Here is a 25,051-nt window from a genome sequence, read left to right as displayed (position 1 = left end):
TGGAAATGCTTAATGTGTCATTTTAATGTGATTTTGGCATCTCAGTCTTGTTGTTAAATAAAGCCTCCTAGGGATACAAAACCTCGACTGATTCATTTGTAAACACCAAAAGATCACAGTAAATATTCTGTTACATTCTAAGTATAAATATTTTGTACAAGCCAATAAAACATACTTTTATTAATCAAATAGCAGTTACTAAAATCAGTCACAATTGTCATTTTCCACACTAGAAATTATGATTAAAAACCACAACTAAATGGAGCGTCAATGGTTCTACTTTCACACTCCTTTTAGAGAAGTCGCTAAGCTTCACACTCTTATCAGTCCAGACTTCTACCTCACAAATACCTGCCCCCGCTATTCTTCTCTTTAATTCAATGTGGAAATGAATACTGCAATGTATTGTTAACATTAAAGAAGTTTTTAGCACTTTAAGAATAGACAGGGATCTTTGCAGTAAAACTGGAGGCCATTGTGTATTGTGCCATTGTAAATTACACAACGTGAGACGAGAACATGCAACCAAAAATATCCCACCCCCATGGTCCTATTCCTGGAAATCAGGAGAATATAAGAACATAATAGGAGCAGGAGTAGGCCATCTAACCCTTCGAGCCTGCCCCGCCATTCAGTAAGATCATGGCTGATCTGTCGTGGCTCAGTTCCACATTCCCGCCCTCTCCCCATAACCCTTAATCCCCTTGTCTATCAAAAACCTGTCAACCCGCATCTTAAAAATATTGAGCGAGGCAGCCTCCACCACTTCAACGGGCAGAGAATTCCAGAGATTCACCACCCTTTGAGTGAAGAAGTTAACAAAATATCTGAATTTGTTTCTTTGAATCCCATATCTGCATTCTGCAAAGCGTTTAAACAGCACAAAACATTTTCTTTCTTTTCCAGATCTGCAGGGTCTTCAGGGATAATAACTATTAAATGTAAAGATTTGTGTGTTATGTCCCTGGAGATACCAGGAATGGAGGAATGCTTGAACATTGCAAAGTCTCTTGAGGTAATGCATTGAGTGCTAAAGTATCTGTAAAAATCGCTATTCCACTTCTCGAAGAATTAAGGAAAGAAAAGATTGGGGGAGGAATTCGGCTGCTGAATGGATTTTCTCAAATAAATTGACTGGGAAAATCTTGCAGCTTGGGAATAACAGAAACTCAGTTTCTATCCATCAGATAGATAACATAGAATCCCAAAGTGCAGAAGAGGTCATTCAGCCCATCAAGTTTGCACCAACTCTCTGACAGAGCATCCCACCAAGTCCTCTTCCCTCCTTTATCCCGTATCTCCATCTATTTAACACAGCCAATCCCCCAACCCACACATCTGTGAACTATGAGAGGAAACGGGAGCACCTGGAGGAAACTCAACACAGACAGTGACCCAAGCCGGGAATCGAACCTGGGTCCCTGGTACTGTGAGGCAACACATGAGAAGAATGGGCAAATATTGGAATATGGGTGATTTCCTGACACTGTGCATTTAACTGGGTTTGATGCTCCCAAATAGCACATCACAAAAGATCATAGGTCACAATTTTGCATTTATTCATTCTAATTCTGGAGAAATGTTCTTTTCAATTATCTCAATCTGCTGGAAGCCATGGGATTGTGAAACCATCCTTATCTTCTTTTGCCTTTGAAATCAAAGTGTGAAGTCACTCTAATCCAAAAGAATGGAAACCCCTTTTGCTGATGGTTACCATGACAACCAGCACTAACACCAAAAACAATATCCCGCAACATCATGCTTGATGTGCAATGCCTGTGACAGAACCTCCCTCTCAATGACTGACCTTCACACAGATCAGCAAAGTCCACCAAACAAAGAGCTCCCACCTAAATGCATTGCTTGTTGCCTCTTTGTCATCTCTCACAGATGGACGGATGTTAACACATGGCGGTTTGGTGTGATAAATTTGAGTAATAAGTCCCAGTTCAGATGACAAAACTGCCAACTAATTTTGAAATCATAAATAACTCAAAACCCTTCACAAAGCATTGTGACTGGAGTTTAATATTCAGGCATAGAACAGCCAGGGAATGATTCACCTTACAAGGTAGGCACAAGTTTTGAGGTTAGGTGCTAACTGTGAGTAATGTGTGTGTGTTCATGTACACAATCGCAGCTCAGAGAAGGCCCACTAATGAAAATTATTCATTCTCCGCACTTATATCTTTCACTGGGGAGTGTGAGAAAATTAAGAAACCAGTCATGGTAAATTAAGTCAGGTTTCATTATGGGTGTTATTTCCAGTCTTTACAGCTAAATGATAAATCACAATTCACTTCAAATAAATGCTAAACTTTCAGTGCACAGTGAAATGCAATATGAATGGTCCATCACAGTCAGTAAGATCACTGGAAAATAATACATTTCATCGTTTCCCAAGCGGAACATTAACACAATCTAAGACACCAGTACACTGGGGCTGAGAGTCCATCACACAGAAGGTAAATGATTCACAGTTAATTTGCATGTGGTCAATAAATATGATCTTCAGGCTGGATTTTGATTACCTGGGAAGTTGGCAGACCAATTTTCTTGATTTTATTTTCTCTCGCTTTTGGTTATGTTTCTTTTCTCGATGGATTTTGCTTCTCCTCGGATGGGTGCAGGCGATAAGATATTTCACCATTTGTGAATGTGGGGCTGGGGTGATGGATGGGAAGATCTTTTCTTACCCATTGACTGTCTATGTTGGATAAGTGGTGGGATGAATAAGGTAGCTTCATTTATTTTTAATAATACCTCAAAAAATATGAACAGATTTTAAAACATTTCTAATTGCAAGAGAATCCCAGCACTTTCCTTTGTTACAAATCTTTTCATATCCCAATTTTATTCCTACCTCGAAAAGCTAATGTGCTGTCATCTGATACAATCAAAATCTTGAGATATTTTCATTGGTGTTTCTGGTACATTTCTTTGATCCAATTTTCATTTGCTGTGATTTTGTTTTTTAGGCTTTGTCGTCTCTGGAATCTACAAGTCACATGTACCCCTTCTTCTATCGACCAATGCAACTGAACCTTCAGGAGGGTTGGGACTTATTTACTCCCGAAGAGCAGTTTACCAAGCTGTCTACACATGTTAGTTTATTCATGTGCTCTTTAAAATGTTTGAAGAAAAAAGTGTAAAGATTATTCATATTTAAATATGTTTAGTTAATATTTTCCTATTTTATTCCCTCAAATTTCTCTCCCCTTTTGTTGTGGGAGTGAAGGGCAGAGATGAACATGACCAATGGAACATGGTCAATGCACGATCCAAATAGCTGTATCTCCCACACAGCAAGACACGTGTCCAGCTCATTAACACCACTTGGTTATCAAACCTGCAGCCACTGACTGGTGAAAGGAATGATTGAAATGCTGTGTTGCTTTCAATGCTGGAGAGAAATCTTTCAAACATGATTGTTCTTTGACAGCTCAGACTCAATGTTTCTGAATGCCACGCAATCAATTTGTTTGTCTTTTGTAAAGTGTGGTTGCAAAGCCACCAAAGCAAAAGGCCAAATGAGGATGGCTTTTCTCCCAGGAACCTTTGGCAGGTGGCTGACATCCATTAGTTTTGCAGACACTTGACATTGGTGGCAAATTACTGAATTGGACAATTCATGTCCATTTTAACCTGGTTTCCAGGATTGGAAAGTATTCTGTTCCCCCTTTCATAGACCAGCCATTTACACACTCAGCTGTATCTGTGCCTGCCTTAAATTGTTACCTCCAAGTTAGCTGTTAGGAGGCTCAAGATGCATCCTTCCGCAATGGGGGTGCCTTTCCCAAGGTATCCCACCTAAGATGGAAAACTCTCCATGTCAGCAAGAACTTGCAACCCATCACTCCGTCTGCCAGTGTCCCACTCTCAATATATCCATTCATTTTCAGTGCAACAGTTCCTATTCTGTTCAATAATTAACCAGACATTGTCTGTTAACTGTTTTTTCTCACACAGACTGATAATTGGAGGCTTAGCTACGTGAACAAAGACTTTGCTGTGTGCCCAACCTATCCCGATGCTGTGATTGTTCACCGATCTATTGATGATGCAGCACTGAAAACTATAGCTGCCTTTCGACAAGGTGGCCGCTTTCCAGTCTTCAGTTATTACCACAAAAAGACTGGGATGGTAAGAAACCGTATTCCATTACTATTTACGATGTGGCAGTTCAAGACCTTCATTATTGTAGTTAGAGTGTCAAATATCTATGAAGCTGTCCCCTGCCATAACTGTCCGGCTGTACTCAGCACTGACACCTGGAGAAAGACATCAATCTTTTCAAAGAAAATCCTGAATGCTCTACATCTTTCAAACAACAAATGAGGAAAAGGTGTTGATTTAATTTAGTCTGAAATAATATTCACAAGTATTTCACACTGTTGTTCTGGCGGATGAGACGTCCAGCTGGTTAATTTTGTAAACCTGTCCACCAAATCTAAACTGTTTAGAGTGCAACTTGATTCATCCAGAATTCACTTGCTGCTATCTTCTTGGTTTTGCTTCCAAAGTGAATAACCTCAAACTTATCCAAATTATACTGCATCTGCCATTGATTAGCCCACACACCCAACCTGTCCAGATCATGTTGAAGGATATCTGCATCCTCATCACAGTTCACTCTCCCACCCAACTTTGAGATGTTACGTTTTGTTCTCTCATCCAAATCATTAATATATATTGTGAATAACTGGGGTCCCAGCTCCAATCCCAGTCGCATCCCACTAGTTACTGCCTGCCAATTTGAAAAGGACCCATTACTTCCTATTCTTCGTTTCCTCTCTGCCAACCAGTTCTCTATCCATCTTAACACACATCCCCCAATCCCATGCACTTTAATTTTGCACAATAATCTCTTTTGCAGGACTGCGTCAAACGCTTTCTGAAAGTCCAAATATACCACATCGACTGGCTCCTCCTTGTCAACTCTACTAGTTACATCTTCAAAGAATTCCAATAGATTCGTCAAGCATGATTCCCCCTTCATAAATCCATGCTGACTCTGTCTGATCCTGCCACTGCTTTCTAAATGCTCCACTATGTTATCTTTGAATTCTGGGGTTATTCTGGAACCATGAGCAGTGTCAGCAGACAAGGGCAGAACCCAATAATGTCTTTTAAATGGTCCAGCCAAATCTGGGGGTAGATGGCTAAATCAGTTGTTCACCATATCCTTTCAAATCTGCATCTTTTTTTAATTCATTTGTGGGATATGGACGCTGTTGGCTGGCCAGTATTAATTGCCCATTCCTAGTTGCCCGAGGGCAGTTGAGAGTTAACCACATTGCTGTAGCTCTGAAATCACACATCGGCCAGCCCAGGATGGGTAATGTCGGGTAATGTCTTCCAATAGGCCAGTAGGGAATGTTGTGTATTTTACTTTCCAGTCCAGTTGGTAACAGTAAATTGGACTCTGATTTCATTGATGCTGTTTTTGGACTGATCTGAAGATATTGTTAACTGTAGGTAATAATGCGAAGTAGCCAGCCACTGACTGGGGCCAATGGAAAGAGATGTAAAGAAGATGAACATTTCCTGGCTGCTGTTCTTCAGCCTGATAAGAAGGGTTATATCATTGATACACGGTCAACACAGGCGGCACATCAGGCAAAGGTGAAGGGTGGTGGCTTTGAATCGAAAACTAACTACCACAACTGGAAAAGACTGCACAGATCCGTAGAGAGGTAAGGACCACAACAAAACAGATATTCCTCAGGGCAGGGAGTGCAAAAACAATGGGAATTACAATGCCATTTTTCAGTGAATTCATGTCCATTAGGAGTAAGATTAAAATGGTGAAAGATGTTTTTTTTCTCTGTATGACCATTAACAATTCTAACAATCGGGAGCGGGTCGATGCTCTCACTCTGCCTGAGCTGAATGTCTGTCTGTGATTTCCTCATCTCCCTCGCTCCTCAAATCTACTCTGTTCACCGGTGAGATCGCTGCAAAGTGATATCATCACCTTTATATAATTTTTTATTCATTTGTGGGACATGGGTGTCGCTGGTTGGCCAGCATTTATTGGCCATTGCTAGTTGCCCTTGAGAAGGTGGTGGTGAGCTGCCTTCTCAAATCGCTGCGATCCACGTGCTGTGGATTGACCCACAATGCCATTAGGGAGGGAATTCCAGGATTTTGATCCAATGACAGTGAAGGAACGGCGATATATTTCCAAGTCAGGATAGTGAGTGGCTTGGAGGGGAATTTGCAGGTGGGGGTGTTCCGATGTGTCTGCTGCCCTTGTCCTTCTAGATGGAAGTGGTTGTAGGTTTGGAAGGTGCTGTCTATGGATACATGTCTAAGGATCTTTGATGATTGGTGCAGTGCATCTTGTAGATAGTATACACAGCTGCTACTGAGTGCCAGTGGTGGAGGGATTGAGTGTTTGTAGATGTGGTGTCAATAAAGCGGGCTGCTTTGTTCTGGACAAGTGTTAAGCTTCTTCTGACTCCCTCAGCACTGACCCTCTGACAGTGCGGCACTCCCTCAGCACTGACCCTCTGACAGTGTGGCACTCCCTCAGTACTGACCCTCTGACAGTGCGGCACTCCCTCAGCACTGACCCTCTGACAGTGAGGCACTTCTTCTGTGCTGACCCTCTGACAGTGCGGCACTCCCTCAGCACTGACCCTCTGACAGTGTGGCACTCCCTCAGTACTGACCCTCTGACAGCGCGGCACTCCCTCAGTACTGATCCTCTGACAGTGTGGCACTCCCTCAGTACTGACCCTCTGACAGCGCGGCACTCCCTCAGTACTGACCCTCTGACAGTGCGGCACACCCTCAGCACTGACCCTCTGACAGTGCAGCACTCCCTCAATACTGACCCTCTGACAGTGCGGCACTCCCTCAGTACTGGCCCTCTGACAGTGCAGCACTCCCTCAGCACTGACCCTCTGACAGTGCAGCACTCCCTCAGTACTGACCCTCTGACAGTGCAGCACTCCCTCAATACTGACCCTCTCACAGTGCAACACTGTCTCAGTACTGACCCTCTCACAGTGCAACACTCCCTCAATACTGACCCTCTGACAGTGCAGCACTCCCTCAGCACTGACCTTCTGACAGTGCAGCACTCCCTCAGTACTGACCCTCTGACAATGCAACACTCCCTCAATACTGACCCTCTGACAGTGCAGCGCTCCCTCAGTACTGACCCTCTGACAGTGCAGCACTCCCTCAGTACTGACCCTCTGACAGTGCAGCGCTCCCTCAGCACTGACCCTCTAACAGTGCGGCACTCCCTCAGTCAAATGGGACAGCAATGCTCACAGATTTGATGTGAAGATATGGGATGTCCTCACTGGATCTCCTCATCATCCTCCATGAATCTAGCGATAATGGGCATGCTAACTCTGTAGCCTGTGTAGATTGTGATGTTAGTGTACCTTTAAGAGATTTCTTTTTAAATCATGATCTCTGCGGTAGTCACAGCTTCAGCGCTTCTTAGCTCATAGCCTCAACTGATGTCATTTCTTACCAGCTTGACTGGAGATCTCCTTTAATTACTGCTCCTACAGCTTAAGTGGGGGTTGTTTCTGTTTACTCTGGGATTGGTTTAATGGCTCTGATTTGTGGGGAGGAACATGGAGCTATTAAAGAGGCAACTAGTGAGAGATCATTTACAGTTGGTCCTCCTCTCTTTGAGTGCACAAAGGCCTCTGGCTTTCTCCCTTAGATAGGAGGACAGCTGTATTGAGCACCATGGGGTGTGTGTCCTGCACCATGGAGTGCGTGTCCTGCACCATGGGGTGTGTGTCCTGTACCATGGGGTGTGTGTCCTGCTGCTCTGTAGGGCAGAAGTCTCGGACCAAGATGTCTATGGTGACTGTCACTCTACCAGTGTTGACTTTGTTGCATTGGAGTGTCAGCACAATCACCTCTGACATCAGGCAGATGGACTCCTTCATCCAGCCTTCCATTCCGAGGAGACTACATCCCTTCCTGATACGCTATGGAACCCGCTGACACCCATTTCCACCTGCAAAATAACACCAGTGAGTTTGTCACACATTGTCCCTGCAGACTAGCCTATAGAACTGTAACGATGATAAAACAGAACGGCAGAGTGTTGCTGAATTATTTTCAATGAATTACTGTCAACAGAACAAAACTTTTTCTAATTTCCTTTATTGCAGAGGCAGAGTGCTGCAGGAAAGTCTGGTGAAGTTAGTTGATGCTTGCAATGACCAATCCAATAGCATTGACAGGTGGCTCAGTAAACTGGAGGCTTCCAAATGGCTGACTCATGTTAAAACTGTCCTGACAACAGCTTGTCTGGCTGCACAGTGCATCGAGAGGTAATGGACTCGAACCCTAGTTGCTTTTTAAACAAAACTATATCCTGCCTGGACATCTTTCATACCCCAGCAGCTATCTCAGTCTTCTTCTCTTCTCTCCTTAATGGAGGTAGATTATCCCCAACCTATTCAACTATGAGCCATTGCAGTCAAACCCAATCTTTCTGGTTAAAAGAAAATTACTGCAGATGCTGGAACCTGAAACCAAAAGAGAAAATGCTGGAAAATCTCAGCAGGTCTGGCAGCATCTGTAAGGAGAGAAAAGAGCTGACGTTTCGAGTCTAGATGCTAAAAGGCGTAGAAAGTGGAAGATGTTTATACTGCAGGGAGAGAGAATGAAAAATGAGTCATAGCCACAGAAACCAGGGGAAAAGACTGTCCACAGAGAGAATAAAGGGTGTGAATGGCCAAACAGCAGAGAAGCTGTAAACTGTAAAAGATGAAAATGTGAGGGGGGGCGCGTGCGAGAGGAAACGAGAGGTAGAATGTAGAAAAGGGGAAGTAGGGGGAGAAAAGGTAAGGGAAGGGGAATGAAGTAAGGGGAAAGAGTGGGGAAGGAAAAGAAGAAAGACGATAAAGAAATAGAAGGTAGAGAGCAGTAAAAAATTAAACAAAATAGAATGAAAACAAAGGGTTCAAGGTGGGGGAGAGCAAATCATCTGAAGTTGTTGAATTTGATGTTGAGAGTGGAAGGCTGTAAAGTGCCAGCCAGAAGCTGAGTTGCCATTCCTCCAGAAGCTGAGTTGCCGTTCCTGCAGAAGCTGAGTTGCCGTTCCTGCAGTTTGCGTTGAGTGTCACTGGAACATTGCAGCAGCCCAGGGACAGACATGTGACCATGGGAGCAGAATTGTGTGATAAAATGGCAAACAATCTTCCTGGTGTTCATAAAAACACTCCTCCTTGCATAGTTACCTGGTAGAAATCAAGAAGAATATCTCGTTAAAAAACTCCTCCCACAAACATTGAGACAGTTACACTGACCTAACTACATAGAACATAAAACTATATAGAACACAAAGCAGTCCAGGCCCTTCAACCCTCGATGTTGCGCCAACCTGTGAAACCAATCTAAAGCCCATCTAACCTCCATGATTCCAATATAAGAACATAAGAAATAGGAGCAGGAGTGGGCCATCTAGCCCTTCGAGCCTGCCCCGCCATTCAATAAGATCATGGCTGATCTGTCGTGGCTCAGTTCCACATTCCCGCCCTCTCCCCATAACCCTTAATCCCCTCGCTTATCAAAAACCCATCAACCCGCGACTTAAAAATATTTAGTGAGGCAGCCTCCACCACTTCAACGGGCAGAGAATCCCAGAGATTCACCACCCTTTGAGTGAAGAAGTTCTTCCTCAACTCCGTTCTAAACCGCCCCCCCTTTATCTTGAGGCTGTGCCCCCTAGTCCTACTGTCCTTTCTGAGCGGGAAGAGTCTCTCCACCTCTATCCTATCCATCCCATTCATCATCTTATACATCTCAATGAGATCTCCCCTCATTCTTCTAAACTCTAATGAGTACAAGCCTAGTTTATTCAGCCTCTCCTCATAGCTCAACCCCCTCAACTCCGGCATCAGCCTAGTAAACCTCCTCTGCACTCCCTCCAAGGCCAAAATATCCTTGCATAAGTACGGCGCCCAAAACTGCACACAGTACTCCAGCTGCGGCCTCACCAATGCCCTATATAGCCGCAGCAAGACCTCCCTACTTTTATATTCAATCCCCCTCGCGATGAAGGCCAGCATCCCATTCGCCTTCCTGACCACCTGCTGCACCTGCAAGCTGGGTTTTTGCGACTCATGCACAAGGACCCCAAGGTCCCTCTGCACCGTCGCCTGCTGCAGTTTTTCGCCACATAAGTAATAGTCCTTCCTACCATTATTCCTACCAAAGTGGACCACCTCGCACTTGCCAACATTAAATTCCATTTGCCAGTTCCTGGCCCATTCGCCCAGCCTATCTAGATCCTTCTGCAGACTCTCCACACCCTCCATGCAATTTGCCGTTCCACCAATCTTGGTGTCATCAGCAAATTTCGACACCATACACTCGGTTCCCTCCTCCAGATCATCTATATAAATGGTAAATAGCTGAGGCCCCAGCACCAACCCCTGGGGCACTCCACTAGTCACCATCCGCCAATCTGAATAGCACCCATTAACCCCCACTCTCTGCCTCCTATTTGACAACCAGTCCTCTATCCACGCTAACACCCTACCCCCAACTCCATGTCCCCTGACCTTCTGCAATAACCTCTTGTGAGGTACCTTGTCAAACGCCTTCTGAAAATCAAGAAAGACCACATCCACCGGCTCTCCTCTATCCACCGCCCTAGACACATCCTCATAGAACTCCAGTAAATTTGTCAGACATGACTTCCCCTTAACGAAACCGTGCTGTGTCTGCTCTATCAAGCAATTCCCCTCAAGATGCCCTCAATATCATCCATATATTTATCCAATGACCATTTAAATGCCCTTAATGTTGGCAAACATTACAGCAAAAAGTGGCGAATTCAGAATCTCTTCTGGTAACTTTATTACAATATTGGGACTTGATAGCTTTGCTTGTTTATATTGAACATCAGATTATTTGTATTTCTGTAGCAGTGAAGCACACTTTCTGTTTCTTGAACATGCTGATAATTGGAACTTTGAAATAATGTTCTAAATAAATGATATCGGTCAGACTAATATATCTGAGACAGGACGGAGGATGCTGGAAAAACCCAACAAGCCAGGCAGCATCTCTAGAGAGAGAAAACAGAGTTAATGTTTTGAGTCCATTTGAGTCTTCATCAGAATTAAAGAGAGGAGGAAATGTGTTGGATATTAAAAGTGTGGCTGTGAGAGATTGCAACAAAGTGTAGCAACCTTAAGAACAAGAAACAGATGGCCTGGTGTGGGAGAGGGAGGATTTTTGCACTGAGACGATACATGAGTGGATTTTTATTAAAAACAGTTTAAGATGGAGGAGAAGATCATATTCTAAAGTTGTTGAACTCAGTGTTGAGTCCTGAAGGCTGTAATGTGTCTAATCAGAAGATGAGAAACTGCTCCTCTTGTGTTGAGCTTCACTGGAAGACTGCAGCAGGTCAAGGACAGACCTGGGAGCAAGATGTTAAATTAAAATGACAAGCAATAGGAAGGCTGGGGTCATGTTTGTGAACTGAGGAAAGATGTTCTACAAAGCAGCCATCTTAGTTGGCAACAAAAGTGGCTGATTACACAGACATAAAAATATAAATTTTGTTGCTTGAAGAGAATTGGAAAAATGTGGATTTTAACAATATCTACAAAGTCTGGTATTTATATAACAGCCTTACTGTGGTAAACAGTCCAGGCTACATCATGAGAGCATCATCAAATGATGTTTGACATCGAAACACAGAAGGAGATATTCGGTCAGAACAACAAAATCTTGGCAGCTTTTCAGGAGTGTCTTCAAGAATGGAAGTGGGTCACAAGACGGAAAGCCACAGGGAGAGAATTCCAGAGCTTCAGATCCAGGCAGCAGAAGGGTCTACTCTGAGGCCAGAACTGGAGGAGTGCTGAGATCTCAGAGAGTTGTGGACCTGCAGGAGATTACAGAGATATACGGAGGGGCAAGATCGGGGGGGGGGGGGGTCTTTAAAAACAAGGCTGAGATTTTTAAAACCAAGGCGTTACTGGACCAGGAGCCCATGTAGGCGAGTGAGCAGAAATTGATAGCGGACAAAGGCTTGTTGTGTGTGTGACACAGGCAGCAGAGGTCTGGAAGATCTCAAGCTTGTGTGAAGCAGAGCATGAGAACTGGATCAGGAGTGCAATGAAATAATGAAGCCCAGAGATAACAAAGCAAGGTTGAGGGTTTCTGCAGCAGAGACAGCAAGAGACAGTGAGAGACAGCAAGAGACAGTGTTACTGAGGTGGAAAGAGGCAGTCTGAGTGATGGCAGAAATATATAATTCGGAGCTCATAAGGGAGTCAAGGGTTAGAAAGTTCCAGTTCAGCCTTCCAGTAACCAGGGAGATGGATGGAATCAATACTGGGCAACTGAGCTTGTGGTGGGGTCCAAATGGCTGCAATCTCCCCAGGATTTAAACAGGTGCTCGTAACTTTAGCCCCCTAATACCTAAAGATTGTCTGCATCACAGTATGGACCACACTTCAAAATTAAATTCATTGAAGACAAAAACCTTCCAAAGAATTCTTTCAGCTAATGTTTTTTTTTGTTTTGGACAAAGAATTTGGATTTTAGCAAAGAATTTGATTACGTCAACACCAAATATCAAGTTAATTTAAAATTAATTTAACTAACTGCAGCTAAATCTGAAAAATAAAGGGCTGAATAATTGAATCGATGAGAGTTCTGCCCTTACTCTGTACAGGGAAGAAGCGTCTGTCCTGATCCATGGCTCCGAGGGGAGAGACACAACACTACAGCTCACATCCCTGGCACAAATCATCTTGGATCCAGACTGCAGGACCATTGGTGGTTTTCAAGCACTTATTGAACGGGAATGGTTACAGGTATGTAAAGTCAGAAAAAGGTATGATTAAGAAAAATTAGTCCTTCCTAGTCTTCTCTTTACACAGACCATGCGCAGTCCATCTTATTGGAGACTATATCCAGCCTATTTAATCACGGAAGGCTAAAGCCTGCATGAATACCTGCCATTCCCCTACACTCATCCTCACATCTTTGGGTTAACAGTGGTACCTGGTATTCATCCTAACCTGCTGCTGTCTCCATGCTGCCCCACCCCAGCTCAGCAACAGGCTTTGATCCACAAAGTATTTGATCTCTTGGGCTTTAACTATCTCTGGAATCTCAAGAGGTTGAGGGATCTACCTTGAACAGTGAAAACAGGCAGTCCCCACGGCTCTGTGCAGAAGCTCATGTGGGACTCAGCCATCCTTAGCTGGAAGGTGTAGGTGTTCCCAGGCAACACAGTGGCTTGTAAATTATAATTGGCAAAGCATTGCTGGGCTAGTGAAATTCAATTTGAAAGAGCAAGCAGACACTTGATGAGCCGAATGGCCTCTTTCTGCACATAGAATTTTATCTCCAGAATCTTGCCACCATTCCCACTGGCGGGATTTTCTCATTCCGCCGCAATGAACAGAGATTTGGCAGGCTGCCAAATTGTCCAACCTTGTCCTAGCGGGAGTGTGTTGTGTTTGGGCAGTGAGATCGCATCCTATGATTCTAGAATCACAGCTTCTGATAGCTATCTGGTGATCCCTCTGGAATTATACATTGCAGAGAGACAGGATAATGCTCAGCTGTGACGGTTCACGTGGTTGAATGGCCTGCCAGCATTCATTCTCCAGGCTCACAGAATGAAGAAGTGTTTTTTTGAGAAGGAATGTTAATGCTATTTCTCTTTTACTGATCCTGAAGTTGTCTCTGTTCTGCTATCTTTGAAGATATGAATGGACAAGTGTTGCTCACCCTGGAGCCCTCAATCACATCTGGATTTTCCTTTTCCTCAGGCGGGCCACCCTTTCCAGCTTCGCTGTGCCACTTCAGCTTATTCCCACGCCAAGCTGAAGCAAGAGGCGCCAATCTTCCTCATCTTCCTGGATTGCTGCTGGCAGCTGAGTTGCCAATTCCCCTGCTCATTCCAGTTTAATGAGCACTTCCTCATCACCCTGTTTGAACATGCATACGCCTCCTGCTTCGGGACTTTCCTGTGTAACAATGAAAAGGAACGGTAATGTACGAGAAAATCATTTCACCAAACTCCACCTAACGCAAAGGTCACTGTCAGTGAATCTCTGCCAACTCCTTTCCGATTGATGTCTGAGTAACTATATTCTCAGCACTGAACTTCTTTAGGTCAATGTTTCCTGCCTGTTCTAAACTGTTAAATGTTTTGAAGACAGAGATAGATAGGTTCTTGATTAATAAAGGGATCAGGGATTATGGGGAAAAAGCAGGAGAACGAGGATGAGGAAAAAATCAGCCATGGTTGAATGGCGGAGCAGATTCAATGGGTTGAGTGGCCTAATTCTGCTCCTATGTCTTATGGTCTTATTATAAAGACCACAAGATCATAGGAGATAGGAGTAGAAGTAGGCCATTCGGCCCACTGAGTCTGCTCTGACATTCAATGAGACCATGACTGATCTGATAATCCTCAACTCCACCTCCCTGCCTTATCTCCCAAGCCCTCGATTCCCTTAGTGATTAACAATCTGTCTATCTCAACATCAAACACACTGAATCTCTACAGCCCTCTGTGGTAAAGAATTCCACAGATTCACTACCCTCTAAAACAAAATTCTTCCTCATCACCGTCTCAAATGGGTGACTCCTTACTCTGCATTGAAGCTGTTTGGTTCTAGACTCTCCCACAAGGGGGAACAACCTCTCAGCATCACAGTGAACTATAAAGTTCATGTGGCATGAATAAAATAAATCCTAATGGGCAATGGATGACCAAATATACCCACCTTTACCCCATCAACCTGCCCCGTGCTTCCCAGTGGCAGCAGTTTCCTGCTTTCCCAGAACTTAGCCCATTAAAAATGTCAAAGAATTGTAAAGGTGGGAAATACCAGGATTGACTTCAAGCCGACCCACACAACAGGAAGGGAGTGGGTAGGAGAGTCAATATTTGGGGGAGGGGGTATGGGTATAATGTTCCAGCTCCACCCTCTGACCCTAGATCAATCATGGAATGTTTGACTGTTCCTGCGGAGTTGGGGGATCTTTATTACCTATAAAAATCCTGCCCCAGTGATTGAGCACAACTGAAAAATCTGTGAGGCCAAAATATTTGACAGCAAATCCTGGCAAAAAGCAGCAGTTCAACAAGTATCAACATTTTACTTTCATGGGGTGGGGGAGGGTGGTGGGGGGGTGGGGGTGGGGGAGGGTGGTGAGGGGGGTGGGGGTGGGGGGAGGGCGGTGGGGGCTGGGGGTGGGGGAGGGTGGTGGGGGGTGGGGGTGGGGGAGGGCGGTGGGGGGGTGGGGGTGGGGGGAGGGCGGTGGGGGGGTGGGGGTGGGGGAGGGCAGTGGGGGGTGGGGGTGGGGGAGGGCGGTGGGGGGTGGGGGTGGGGGGAGGGCGGTGGGGGGGTGGGGAAGGGTGGGGGGAGGGCAGTGGGGGGGGTGGGGAAGGGTGGGGGGAGGGCAGTGGGGGTGAGGGAGTGCAGTAGGGGGCCGGGGGGGATGCAGGAGAAATGGAATTGCACCACTGATTTTTGCAGTAAATCCCTGGCCTCCTCATCCACAGCCTTACTGCTTTCTCCCAGTGGCAATCTCTTCATTCAAGCCCCCTCCCCAGCGCCAGAGCTCAGGGACAGGTTCATTGTGAGCCCAGTGTCCTCAGATCACTGACCATCAGCTCTGAGTCCATCCTTCTGAGTTTGAGATGGTCCTGCTTTTTTTCAAATAAAACCAAGGCGTTTAAATGGCCCAAACCTCGCTGAGCTCCCTCAGAGAAATCTGTACCCCAGCCAATGGAGACTAATTCTCTTGCTAAAATAACAGTTACATGGAGGTGATCATTTTGTTTCTATTTCAATTCTGCTTCCTCTTTAGCTGTGGAAAAGGCTGTAGTTTCAGTCAAGTCCACTGACACATGGTGCGGATATGTGAAATTCTACTCATGTGCAATAAATGACTTCCCTAACTTTAATATAGACCAGCCAACCATCAAAATAATCCAGTTCAGCAGAAGTTAAGACATAGCTACCAGTACTCTTGCAAAATCCAGTGATTGGGGGAAGAATCAGAATTTGTCCTTGGTTGCGCTCGTGTACAATATCAACGCTCGATAGGACATGAACTTGATTCCAGATTTCCTAAGTGTGCAGACTGAGTAACTTCCTTACACAGGACTATATCGATTAGCCAAGATTTTACCATCTGGACTCTTGAATAACTACCAGTATTTCTGCAGGAGCAGTAAGTTCACAGATTAGTGGGAATCTACCAGAGAGAAAGAAACCTTAAAAAGTTCAAAATTAGGTTTATTTAAAACACAAATTGGAAGGAGATTTGGGAACTCGCAATGATTTGTTATTTTCCATGAGCCACACTGACCTCCATTAAGGTCACTAATTCCATTTAATAAAAGCATCTTGTCTCTGAAACGAGCTGGTTCTCTGGTGGGAGGAATAATTCTTAGCTACTTTTCACTCTAAACTCCTGGCGTACCTTCCTTCCTCGAGTTATTCAATGTCACATCAGAGGAAGTTGTTTCCCACAGTGTAACTCAGATTGCTCCTTTCACTATGACTGAGAAAGCAGATTTTGATTTCATCATCTTAAAAATGAAAGAGGAAAGTGGTACCTTTGTTGTTTCCTCCTATTGGAGACAGACAAGTAAAATTGTCCAATTTAAAGAAGGATTGTGGGGAATTGTACCTGGATTGGATCAGAGAAAACACAGGTGGTCAATATCATTGCAGTTTGGATCAGGCCGTTTTAATGTGATTTGGCAATTATGTTACTAGAAGAAGCTTGACTGTGTCTCTTCCGCATATTGTAAGAGACTTTTATATTGATATTGAGCTGCTGGCGACAAGCCTGTGCTATTCCCACCACTGGCAGCATCTATCCGTACAAATGATGTAAATTCTGTGGCCAGATTTTGCTGAAATGAATAATGCTTTTGCAATGCACCCTGGTGTCCAGTAACAACACCTGCAGTAATTTTGTGGGCAAAAGAAGTTAAAAGCTAAATTTGCACAAACAATTCTAACTCGTGTGTGGCAAGATGGCTCACTCCAGTAAAACCCTGTCCCCTGAGCTGACCTTCTGGAGATGATTTTTCCTAAATCCCAGGATTGTTAATCAGAGACATGTTCTGCTTCCTATGGACTCCCCATTAGGTCCCGATGAAAACATGAGGACACTCAGAGATTCAAGGGCTTTGTCTGAACCTCCCCATCATCGAACCTCACACCAATATAAACATTTATCTGCTCCTTGAGTCTCCTCCTGCATTTTAAAAATTTCAGTGTGTGTCACACAAAACTGAGTTATTGCTTAGAAAGGAATTTAATCCTAATCAATGTGTAAAAAAGATTTACTTTGTGACAATTAATGTTATCTGGTATAAAAGCTAGCATATCATTATCTAATAATCAAAGGTAAATTAGCCAATTAGTCTGAGGCCTGATTAATAAATTGCCATTTTATTACAACTCACATAAAAGGAGGCTTCAAGTGGATCAGCGACAGTCACCATCTCAGACTTCCATTCAGGGTCACTGTTATTATTCAGCACCATTATCATTGTATCCTGGTTCATGCCACTTATCATAGTTATTTTGCACCTACAGTGAAGGAGGAGGCCATTTGGCCCATCACATCTGCACTGACCACAATCCCACCCAGCCTATCCCCGAAACTCCACATATTTACCCTGCTAATCCCCTGACACTTAGGGGCAATTTAGCTTGGCCAATCAACCTAACCTGCACATCTTGAGACTGTGGGAGAAAATAAGAGCACCTGGAGGAAACCCACGCAGACATGGGGAGAATGTGCAAACTCCACAAACACGCAGTGACCCGAGCCAAGAATTGAATCCAGGTCCCCGGAGTTGTAAGACAGCCGTGCTAACCACTGTGCCACCGTACCACCCAGGCCACCTGTTCCATTTGTAAAGGGAAAGAGAGCAAAACACATTTGTTGTATCGAATTTTTTCCCAATTGACAAGTTTGCAACAATTGGCAGAAAATATAAAGAAACAGCAGAAACTCTATAAAGTACATTCACTTTTGGAATATTTTGCTTTTTTGTTTGTAGGTTTACTCTGAACGTGAAGGAACAGACAATTTCCATTTGGGCTCGGATAAATAGTCCTTCTGAGCGAAAACAGTACGTTAATCCTCTATATGAAAGAAACAGCCTCGCCATATGGCCATCAGTTGCTCCACAAAGCTTGCAACTTTGGCAAGGTATGTCTGATTTAAATATTCACTTATAATGGCAGATTGTGTAACCTCTGCCTCCTTTTTGCCTGCTCTCCCTGACCCACCCATCAGCTGGTGCATCAGGGGACGTGAAATAGATTGTAGGTGAGGCTTTCACCAGATCCCATCTACCCTCACTGATGGCAGAGAATTACCCTCTGATCACCATAGATTAAAAAAAAGATGATCTGCTCATGATCACATTGCTGTTTGTGGGATCTTGCTGTGCACAAATTGGCTGCTGTGTTTCCTACATTACAACAGTGACTACACTCCAAAATATTTTATTAACAGTAAAGCACTTGAGTCACCTTGAAGTTGTGAAAGATTCTTTCTAAGTACTTTCTTTCTCCCTTTCTCTCTTTCTCTCTCTCTCTCTCTATGCTTCTCCATCTGCCTTTATCTCTCTTTCTCACCATCTCTGGTTCTCTCCTTTGGCTATGTCACTGTGGTTTAGAAGTTTATCAGCAGATTTTGATATTGACATTCCCCCATGAGGGAACAGATAGAAGAGAAAACATTCGAATGATTAACTCCAAACAAATGACCAACCATGTTCAAAAATCAAACTCAAGTGAGATTTCTCCTGCAAGATGGATGGGAGGATTTAAGAATGTGCATCATGCTGCTGACAGTGCAGAGTTTCTGAAACCACTCAAAGTGGGTGAGTGGGGAAGGAATTGTAACCAAGTCAAAACCACGGAGGACTGTTCACAGCTGAAAAGGAGAACTTCACTGGATAACAATATTTCCCAAATATATAGACATCATTTCGTTCGCAACTCAAAGGTTTTGTAAGCTTATCAGTTTGCAAGTTGGAGAACAAATTAATGAAAGATGATCCAAAGGGAGAAAGGATGGAATTGTCACTTTCATTTGCAACTGATTTAAAGGAAGAAGCAAGTTTATGAGGCGTGTTTTAAATAAACGCTTTCTCCTTCATCAATCATTGGCAAAATAGCAGAGAAGAGTCTGATTGTTGCTGAAAGATAATTATTCTTATCTGTAAATTTTCAGTAAAGTTGTTACGGAACTCTCTCGAACAATAAAGTTGCTTGGTTCATACTGGGACATTCAAAATGGAGCTGGGGAGAGTACAGGTCCAACACTTCAGGGTGAAAGGTAGAGGCAATAAATTCCAGGAACCCTGGATGTCTCGGAGCATTCAGGACTGGATGAGGAAGAAGAGAAAGTCCAAAGGGGAGCAACTCAGCTGCAGCTGTAGAGGAATGTAGGAAGTGCAAGAGGGAACTTAAGAAAGCAATTAGAGGAGCAAAAAGGGGGCATGAGGGAGGACTTGTGAACAAGATTAGGAAGAATTCTAAAATATTCTATAAATACATTAAGGGGAAAAGGTTAACCAGGTAAAGAGTAGGGCCCATTAGCGACCAAGGGAACAATCTGTGTGTGAAGCCACAGGACATTGTAAGGGTGTTAAATAAATACTTTTCATTGGTCTTCATTCAGGACAAGGTGGACATAGATACAAAATTCAGGAAAAGGGACAGTGAGGAGCTTGAACAGTTTAATAGGAAAGTATTTGTGGCTCTGTCAGGCTTAAAAATAGACAAATCCCCTGACCCAGATGAACCCGGTTGCTATGGGAGGCGAGGCAGGAAATTGCAGGGGCTCTGACACAAATTTTTAATTCCTCTCCAGCCACAGGGAGGTGCCGGAGGACTGGGGGTGGCTAATGTGGTCTCCCTTTTCAAGAAGGGTGGTAGAGATAAACCAGGAAATTACAGACCGATGAGTCTGTCATCAGTGACCAGGAAACTATTAGAGAAAATTCTGAAGGAGAGGATTCATGTCTGCTTGGAAAAACATGGATTGATAAGGGATAGTCAGCCTGGTTTTGCCAGAGGGAAGGCATGCCAACAAATTTGATAAATTCTTCAAATAAGTGATCGGGTATATGGCTGAGGGAAGCGCAGCTGATGTAGTTTATATGGATTTTAGCAAAGTCTTTGACAAAATCCCACATGGGAGACTGATTGAAAAGGTTGAAGCACGTGGAATTCAGGGAAACTTGGTGAAATGGATCCAAAACTGGCTTCATTATAGGACACAAAATGTAGTGGTAGAAAGCTGGTTGAGTGACTGGAGGCCAGTGTCCCACAGGGTTCAGTGCTGGGACCTTTCTTGTTTGTTGTATACGTAAATGACAGAGATCAGAATGTGGGGGGAATGATAAGCAAGTTAGCAAATGATACCAAGATTAGTAGGGTGATTAATAGTGAAGAAGAACATAGGTTACAGGAAGATATAGATGGGTTGGTCACATGGGCTAAGCAGTGGCAAATGGTATTTAACCCTGATAAGTGAAAGGGGGTGTGCTTTGGAAGAAAAAACATACCCAAGATGATGGAATACTTAATGAAGGGCAGGACACCGGGAAGCTCAGAGGAACAGATGGATCTTGGGGTAATTATTCACAGATGCCGAAGGCAGCAAAGCAGGTGAATGGGATAGTTAAGAAGGCATTTGGGACACTTGCTTTCATCAGTCGTGACATAGATTATAAAAGTAAGGAGGTAATGTTAGAGCTATACAGAATGTTGGTGAGGCCACAGCTGGAGTACTGTTTGCAGTTCTGGTCATCTCATTATAGGAAGGATGTAATAGCATGAGAGGGGCTACAGAGGAGATTCATAGAACGTAGAACACTACAGCACAAACAGGCCCTTCGGCCCACAAGTTGTGCCGATCATATCCATACCTACCAGGCCTATCTATAACCCTCAATCCCATTAAACCCCATGTACTCATCCAGAAGTCTCTTAAAAGACCCCAACGAGTTCGCCTCCACCACCACCAAGATGTTGCCTGCGATGGAGTATTTGAGCTATAAGGAGAGGCTGGGTAGGCTTGGATTGTTTCCTTTAGAGCAGAGGAGGCTGAGGGGGGACATGATTGAGGTGTATAAGATTTTGAGGGGTTTGGACAGGGTGGGTAGGGAGCAGCTGTTCCCCTTGGTTGAGGGGTCAATCACGAGGGGGGCATGGTTTTAGGGGCAGGAGATTCAGAGGGGATTTGAGAAAACATTTTTTCACTCAGAGGTTGGTGGGAGTCTGGAATGCACTGCCTGGGAAGGTGGTGGAGGCTGGAAACTTTGCAACCTTTATACTATATTTAGATGAGCACATGAAACATCATAACATTCAAGGATATGGGACAAGTGCTGGTAAATGAGATTAGCGCGCCTTTAATGGTAATTATTGTCAATCCAGATTGGATGGGCTGAAGCTGTATAATTCTATGACTCCACAACTCAAGTCTAAAGGAAAAAGCTCTATTGTATCTGCAGTAACATGTTGCAAAGAAAATTAGAGGAATGAAGAGAAAGAAGATGAGGTAAAGAAGATTATGAATGTGAACCTGAAAGAATGAAGAATAATGAAGTAATGTAGAGAGTAGATAGAATGGGAGAAAATGTTTCTGGAAGAAGTGAAGATGATGGATAAACACGAGGAAGAAGAAAATTGGTAAAAGAGGAAACAGGTGGATAGGGAATGAGGAATCTGTAAGGAAAGGAGAAAGCATTGAAGTGGAAAGGAGAACAAAGCTGAGAGTGAAGAGTTAGGTTGAGGGAGCTGGGACTCTTTTCCCTGGAGAGACGAAGGTTGAGAGGCGACCTGATAGAGGTTTACAAAATGTTGAGAGGAATAGATAGGGTGGACTCTCAGAGGCTATTTCCCCGGGTTGAAATGGTTGCTACGAGAGGACACAGATTTAAGGTGCAAGGAGGGAAGTTCAGAAGTGATGTTAGGGGTAAGTTTTTCACTCAGAGGGTGGTGAGTGAATGGAATCGGCTGCCGTCAGTGGTGGTGGAGGCGAACTCGCTGGGGTCTTTTAAAAGACTTCTGGATGAGTATATGGGGTTTAATGAGATTGAGGGTTATAGATAGGTCTGTAGGTTGGTAGGTGTTGATGTGATCGGCGCAACTCGTGGGCCGAAGGGCCTGTTTGTGCTGTAGTGTTCTATGTTCTATGTTAAAAGAAAATCTGATAAATAAAGCAGGGAGAAATTGTGAAGAGTTCACCTTGGTGTAAATGTGAATATGGAATTAGCCTAGTTCAACACCTTAATGATGTTTTGTTGTTTTTATTTCAGGTTTATTCCTGAGATGGATTCGATCACCGGAGCACCGAAACGAGGCTTGGGAGCAGATTAATCACATCATGGAACACTGCAAGAGAAAAGCAAATCCAACAAGTACTGAACCATCTGTTATTAAAGAAGGCAGTGCTCGAGAGTAGGAAGGTTTCAGTATTTGGTATTCAGAGGCTGGTGGCGATCTGAAGGATTTTCAGAACTTCTCAGTCTCAACATTTCAAGGTCATCTCCAGCTGTGAGACTGTGGAAGATTCTAAAGCTCAGCCTGTGTACCCACAGAAGCAGACAGGGGAAACTGTTGATGATTGAGTTGGAAGGACAGTGGGGAAATACAACTGTAGCTGAATAAAGATTTTTAAGCACAGTTTTTACTCCATTATTTGCTCCGTTAATATGAAAACTATAATAAACCAGCTGTGAATGTGTAATAGTTAACAAGCTGTGACCAGATCCCTCGCTCCTGAGCTGCTGATTATTTAGTCAGCTCACCTATATTTGTTTCCAATCTGAAACATGTTCATGGTTACAGCCCCAACAATACAACTTCAGAAAGGGACAACTGGGTAAGTCTCTCCAGTTATGGAACTGGATAAGCCTACACTGTTTTCAGGATGCTTTTTGTTTTAAATACAGAGGTAGCATGGTTTCCAATTAAGTTGAAAAACTTTATTATATTTTTGAAGTGTTTCCCTGAAGACATTCCAAGGCAGAGTCTGTTTTTGAGCTGATAATTTCACTTTGCAGTTATGCAATTATCAATGGCTTTGGTTTATGCAGAGAAGCTCCATTAGAAACCTGCATTCAGATTGAGAGATAATGGCCAGAATTCTGCAGCCGTTCATGCCTCACCATCGCTGCCAGCAAGAATGGAGAGTTTGGCACTCAGCAAAATGTCCGATCACTCGCAAGGGGAGCAGAGAATCCTGACTGTGAGCGAGGTCAGAGAATTCAGCCCAATATTTCACTAGGCAGCTATCTAAATGACGTGGACATCTATTTTCCTCTATAGGAAGGTTGATAGACAAGGGTAAAGTGTAAGAGGTGTGGAGGCTTTGACCCTCAATAGTTGTGGAATTGAACTTTAGTTAACAGAACAGATACTAATCTTACTGTAGGTTTCCTGTCTCAATAATTCACATTTTCATGAAGATGAAGGTTCCAGCAATGCAATGCCATCCAGTGCTGGTGAAGAAATGCTGCAGTAATATTGGGTGAGGTCGGTTCAATTCATAGCAAAATGCAACACACTGAAAAGATATTAAATGATGAAAGCGAACAGTTTTCCAAATGTGTTAATAACATATTTCAAAGTGTGTTGGAGTGAATGTTTCCTGTATTTTTAATAGGTTGTTTCAGACAATTCGAAATTTGATGGCACTAAGTAAACATTTAACAGAGTTGTTAAATTAATGTGCTTTACAAAGTGACCAAAAAGCTTTGTGTCTATGGGACTGAGACAAGTTTTATTTCACTTAAAAGTCAGAATGAGTTTGTTAATTCTGCAAATTAGTAAAGTTTCAAAGCATTTATATTTGTATAAAATCAAAATTTAAATAAAGTTTATTAGTATAATCCTCATTTGTAACATTGTATTTTTAATACTTTTTTTGCAATGTCAAACATTTACATTTGAAGTTTTTTTACTTTTTTTACACAATTTCTACAATTAAATCAATTCCAGATTTGGTCACCGATAGGTAACTGAACAAAGAACAGGCCCTTCAGCCCTCCAAGCCTGTGCGATCATGATGCCCTAACTAAACTAAAAGAAACTTCTGCCCTTATTCAGTCCATATCCCTCTATTCCCTCCTTATTCATGCACCCATCCAGATGCCTGTTAAATGTTGCTAATGTGCCTGCTTCCACCACCTCCTCTGGCAGCGCATTCCAGGCACCCGCCACTCTCTGCATGAAAAATCTCCCCGTACATCTCCCGTAAACTTGCCCCCTCTCACCTTGAACCTGTGCCCCTTGTAATTGACACTTCCACCCTGGGAAAAAGTCTCTGACTATCCACCTTGTCTGTGCCTCATCATTTTGTAGACTCTATCAGGTCTCCCCTTAGCCTCAATCTTTCCAGTGAAAACAATTCCAGTTTATTCAACCTCTCCTCATAGCCAATACCCTCGAGACCAGGAAACATCCTGGTGAACCTTCTTTACACTCCAAAGCTTCCATGTCCTTCAGGTTATGTGGTGTCCGGAACGGCACACAATACTCCAAATGCAGCCGAACCGTGGTTTTATATGATTTGGTATGAAATTCAGTTTCCAATGAATTTCACAGGAATAAAGTTACATGATTGCGTTACACATACACGTGTATAATGGGGGAGAGGGGAAAAGCTTGGAAGAGTCTCTCACCTTGAACCAATGCCTTCTAGTTGTCAATTCCCCTTCCCTGAGAAAAAGACTATGTGCATTCATCCTATCAACGCCCCTCATGATTTTATTCACCTCAATAAGGTCACCCCTCATTCTCCTACATTCCAAGGAATAAAGTCCTAGTCTGGCCAACTTCTCCCTATAACTCAGGCCCACACGTCGCGGCAACATCCTCGTAAATCTTCTTTGTGTCATTTCTAGTTTATCGATGCCTTTCTTAAGACAGGGTGACCAAAACCGTACACAGTACTCCAAGTGCAGCCTGACCAATGACTTATACAATCAAGAGGAAGCAGGGGAATCCACAGATGAATTGTCCAA

The 25,051-nt window shown here is 43.6% G+C and overlaps 1 protein-coding gene across 2 annotated transcripts in view; it reads left to right on the top strand.

Annotated features, from left to right (window-relative positions):
• The window catches only part of LOC145357885 (myotubularin-related protein 9-like), a 40,946-nt gene extending 17,084 nt beyond the window's left edge, over window positions 1-23,862 (top strand). For both annotated transcript variants that reach the window (XM_080211445.1, XM_080211443.1), the window contains 9 exons: window positions 907-1,015; window positions 2,979-3,104; window positions 3,970-4,143; window positions 5,479-5,696; window positions 8,154-8,315; window positions 12,683-12,824; window positions 13,791-14,011; window positions 18,062-18,213; window positions 22,343-23,862. In XM_080211445.1, the coding sequence (XP_080067571.1) occupies window positions 907-1,015; window positions 2,979-3,104; window positions 3,970-4,143; window positions 5,479-5,696; window positions 8,154-8,315; window positions 12,683-12,824; window positions 13,791-14,011; window positions 18,062-18,213; window positions 22,343-22,488 (1,450 nt within the window). In that variant the 3' untranslated portion in view covers window positions 22,489-23,862. The remainder of the gene's footprint in view (window positions 1-906; window positions 1,016-2,978; window positions 3,105-3,969; window positions 4,144-5,478; window positions 5,697-8,153; window positions 8,316-12,682; window positions 12,825-13,790; window positions 14,012-18,061; window positions 18,214-22,342) is intronic.
• Window positions 23,863-25,051: the final 1,189 nt, after the last annotated feature.

This window comes from Carcharhinus amblyrhynchos, chromosome 24 (genome assembly GCF_965287045.1).
Source record: "Carcharhinus amblyrhynchos chromosome 24, sCarAmb.v2.hapA, whole genome shotgun sequence".
Lineage (NCBI taxonomy): Eukaryota > Metazoa > Chordata > Chondrichthyes > Carcharhiniformes > Carcharhinidae > Carcharhinus > Carcharhinus amblyrhynchos.
The sequence above is the reverse complement of the archived record's forward strand: the minus strand, read 5'-3'. Positions and strand labels throughout refer to the sequence as shown.